Source organism: Pleurodeles waltl, chromosome 5, assembly GCF_031143425.1.
Source record: "Pleurodeles waltl isolate 20211129_DDA chromosome 5, aPleWal1.hap1.20221129, whole genome shotgun sequence".
In the NCBI taxonomy this organism is placed as follows: Eukaryota; Metazoa; Chordata; class Amphibia; order Caudata; family Salamandridae; genus Pleurodeles; species Pleurodeles waltl.
The window spans coordinates 1,684,721,803-1,684,725,287 of NC_090444.1; the positions used below are offsets into that span (position 1 = coordinate 1,684,721,803).

The 3,485-nt window shown below is 45.3% G+C and overlaps 1 protein-coding gene across 1 annotated transcript; it reads left to right on the forward strand.

Moving 5' to 3' along the window:
* The first annotated feature begins 856 nt into the window (after window positions 1–856).
* LOC138296668 (zinc transporter ZIP6-like) lies at window positions 857–2,852 on the forward strand. Its single transcript, XM_069236008.1, is given in 2 exon segments — window positions 857–1,815; window positions 1,817–2,852. Coding segments are annotated over 2 exon segments (1,203 nt in total). The 5' UTR covers window positions 857–922; the 3' UTR covers window positions 2,127–2,852.
* Window positions 2,853–3,485: the final 633 nt, after the last annotated feature.

Genomic DNA, 3,485 nt, shown 5'->3' on the forward strand with positions numbered 1-3,485 from the left:
TGATAACACCTAGACAGTTAATCATCATGGACATCATATTGTAGAAAACTAACAAGAAGAGAGTACACTTCCAGAGAGTGCTCTGCATGAATGGGGTGCTGAGTACAGCAACATCAATGGCGCGGCCCGCAGCATCCATGCTGTCAGTGTGGCTCGTGTTTCGCTTGCTCTGCGTAGTGGTGCTAGCTGCGCAGGACCTTCAGCCCTCTTTGCAAACCCAGCGCCAGCAGTAACACTGAAGCTCCCGAATACACCTCTACCGCTGTGCTGGTCGCTGAGTTTCCCGAGGCTGCGCGAGCTCAGCGACAGCAGCTTCGCGCGCTCTTCCTGCGATACGGGGATAACGAGACATTGAGCGCCAATGGCTTTCGTCGCCTCCTGCGGAGCCTCGGGGTGGAGGCGGTCAGAACTTTTCACGAGCACCGCCACCACCAGCACCCTCACCACCATCAGCACTCGCACCACCACCGGAAAAAAGAGCGGAACCCGCATCAGCACCATGACCCTCACCATCACACGTCCCCTCCGAGTCACGGGGGTACCAGCTGTCTCAGCAGCACACACACCCCCAAGAACTGCAGCCCTCTTTGTCCCGTAGTCAAAGGCACAACAGCAACACACACCCGGAGGAGGAAAAAGACACCCACCACCACGAGTGTTTGAATGCATCAAGACTGTTGCTGTCTCATGGGATAAGTACAAAAATACACCTGACTGCAGCACATTTTAGCTATATTTGCCCAGCTATTATTAATCAGATGGATAGTAAATCTTGTTTAGTGCATGCTCCAGAAGAAAAGCTGTTTGAAGCCTCACCAAACAACTATTCTGTGCAGATAGCATGGATTGGTGGTTTGGTGGTTTCATAGCCATATCCATCATCAGTTCTCTGGCTTTACTAGGCATTATTTTAGTGCCTTTGATGAACCGTGTATTTTTCAAGTTTATGCTGAGCTTCTTAGAGGCACTAGCTGTGGGAACACTAAGTGGGGATGCATTTTTGCATTTACTTCCTCACTCCCATGCAAGACTTCATCATACAGAGCCGTTCCATGCAAACGCCCATTCACATAGCCATGCTTTTGGCGAATCCCCTGCTCATTTAGATGCAACATGGAAGGGTCTGACAGCACTTCCAGGCCTATATTTCATGTTTCTTGTTGAGCATTTGATCACATTGGTCAAGCAGTATAAAGATAAGAAGCAAAAGCATCAGAAAAAAAATGAAAACAAGGAAGAAGTGGAAGTTAAAAAGCAACTGGCAAACTGCGAGTCTCATCCCTCAAATAATGAAGCAAAAGTGGACACAGAAGCTGCTACATCTGAAGGATTTCCAGCAGCTGAGATGCCAGATGCATTAAGACTCCATTCGCGGCAACCCATTGCACTGGATGAAGAGGAGGAAGAATTCATGATTGCCCACTCTCATGTAGAGGAGAACTACAATGAATATGTATCAAGAGGTTGCGGAAACAAATGCAATTCACACTTTCATGACACATTAGGCCAGTCTGATGATCACCTTCATCATCATCATGACTATCATCATATTCTGCACCATCATCATCATCAGAACCACCATCGTCATAGTCATAGCCAACGCTACTCTAGAGAAGAATTGAAAGATGCTGGTATCACTACTTTGGCTTGGATGGTGATAATGGGTGATGGATTGCACAACTTCAGTGATGGGCTAGCAATAGGAGCTGCATTTACTGAAGGTGTTTCAAGTGGTTTAAGTACTTCTGTTGCTGTGTTTTGCCATGAACTACCCCACGAGTTAGGTGATTTTGCTATACTCCTGACTGCTGGAATGAGTCAAGCAAGCTCTTCTTTATAATGGGCTCTCTGCCATGCTTGCATATCTTGGAATGATAACTGGCATTCTTATTGGCCACTATGCTGAAAATGTTTCAATGTGGATATTTGCACTTACTGCTGGGTTGTTTCTGTACGTGGCACTTGTTGATATGGTACCGGAAATGTTGCACAATGACGCCAGCGATCACGGCTGTAGCCGATGGGGATATTTTTTATTACAAAATGCTGGGATTCTTTTGGGATTTGGAATAATGTTAGTTATTTCAGTGTTTGAACATAAGATTGTGTTTAGTATTAATTTATAAAATATCCAGCTATAAGGTAGCGACAGCCATTCCCCAGCTGCATGACTTGTGGAATATGTTACTCTGTAAAACCATACGTAGTTGAAACCAGATTCTGTTTACTCTTCTGCCATAAGTGTCAACTTTAAGGAGGGGGCTTTATGTATTACATTTTACCATCTTTATTTGGAGATTGAGCCCACCGTTGTATAGTATTACTTTCCAAATGAAGCTGTTGTTCTGAAATGTCAATAAGGAAGGAGTTTGCATACTGCTTCTTCATATGGTCCGAGATAAAAATGACAAATTATGAAGGCTAAAATTTACCCTGTCACGTCCCTCGGAAACCCCCCAGGGAGGTTAGAGTTGTGGTACGAGGGACACTCCAGATTGAAAAGCAAAAATGTTGATTGGAGTTCCCCCATTATTTTCATGGTGTACATGTTGATGCTGTTAACTGAAGTAATATTAAATTATGATGTCAACTTTGGTAAACAGCTTTTTGTTGTAATTTATATGTAGGTTAATAGCCAAGACGTCTCCAGGAGTATGTTACATGTTACAGTAAAGCTGCATTTATTTTCTGTTTTGTCGCCAGGATAGCTACATTTGTTTTTAATGTTATAAAAGAAGTCTTTGTGCCAGAACATGAATATCATATTTTTATTTGTATTTATTTTTCACTATTGTGTAAAAAAAAAAAAAGAAATGCCATTTTTTGCCTGTAGATTAACATCAGTAGTAAAGAACTTAGCTTTGTAACTAACAAGATTTCTTAATACTGAGAAATACTACCTATCTAAAACCTAAACTACACACTAACCTCAACTAACCTAAGCTATACTAACTTCTTAACTTATCCCTACAGCTACCTATCCTAAACTAAACTTATCCTATACATGTAACACCACACAATAAACATGAGCCCCCACCCCACTAAAGAGACAATAAACAAGAAGGACAAGATGAACTAAAACTAAACATTGATTAACTAAACCTACTGACTAAATGGGGGAGGAGCCAAAATGGCATCCGGGAAGGACGCCTAGTTAGCGAGCTCCGTCCCGGACTTGCCATAATTATCCTGCAGGGCGCCCCCCCCCTGGAATTTCTTCGGCGCCGCGGAGGGTGCGAGCTGCCCCCGTCGGACAGGCGCGGTCGAGAGGAGACGACACCTGGGGAAACGGGGCCGAATGGCCGAGACTGGCCCTGAGACCGAAAGACGGCGCTGGGAGCTCCTGCAATGGCGGCGCCCAACACGAGGTGAACCGCGGCTAGTGGCCCTGCTCTCCCCCCCGTGGGGCCGGAGCGCTGGATTGACGTGCCGCTGCCTGCACTGGGGATCGCCCGAGACGGCCGGCGCGCGGAGGGGCGAAGTGA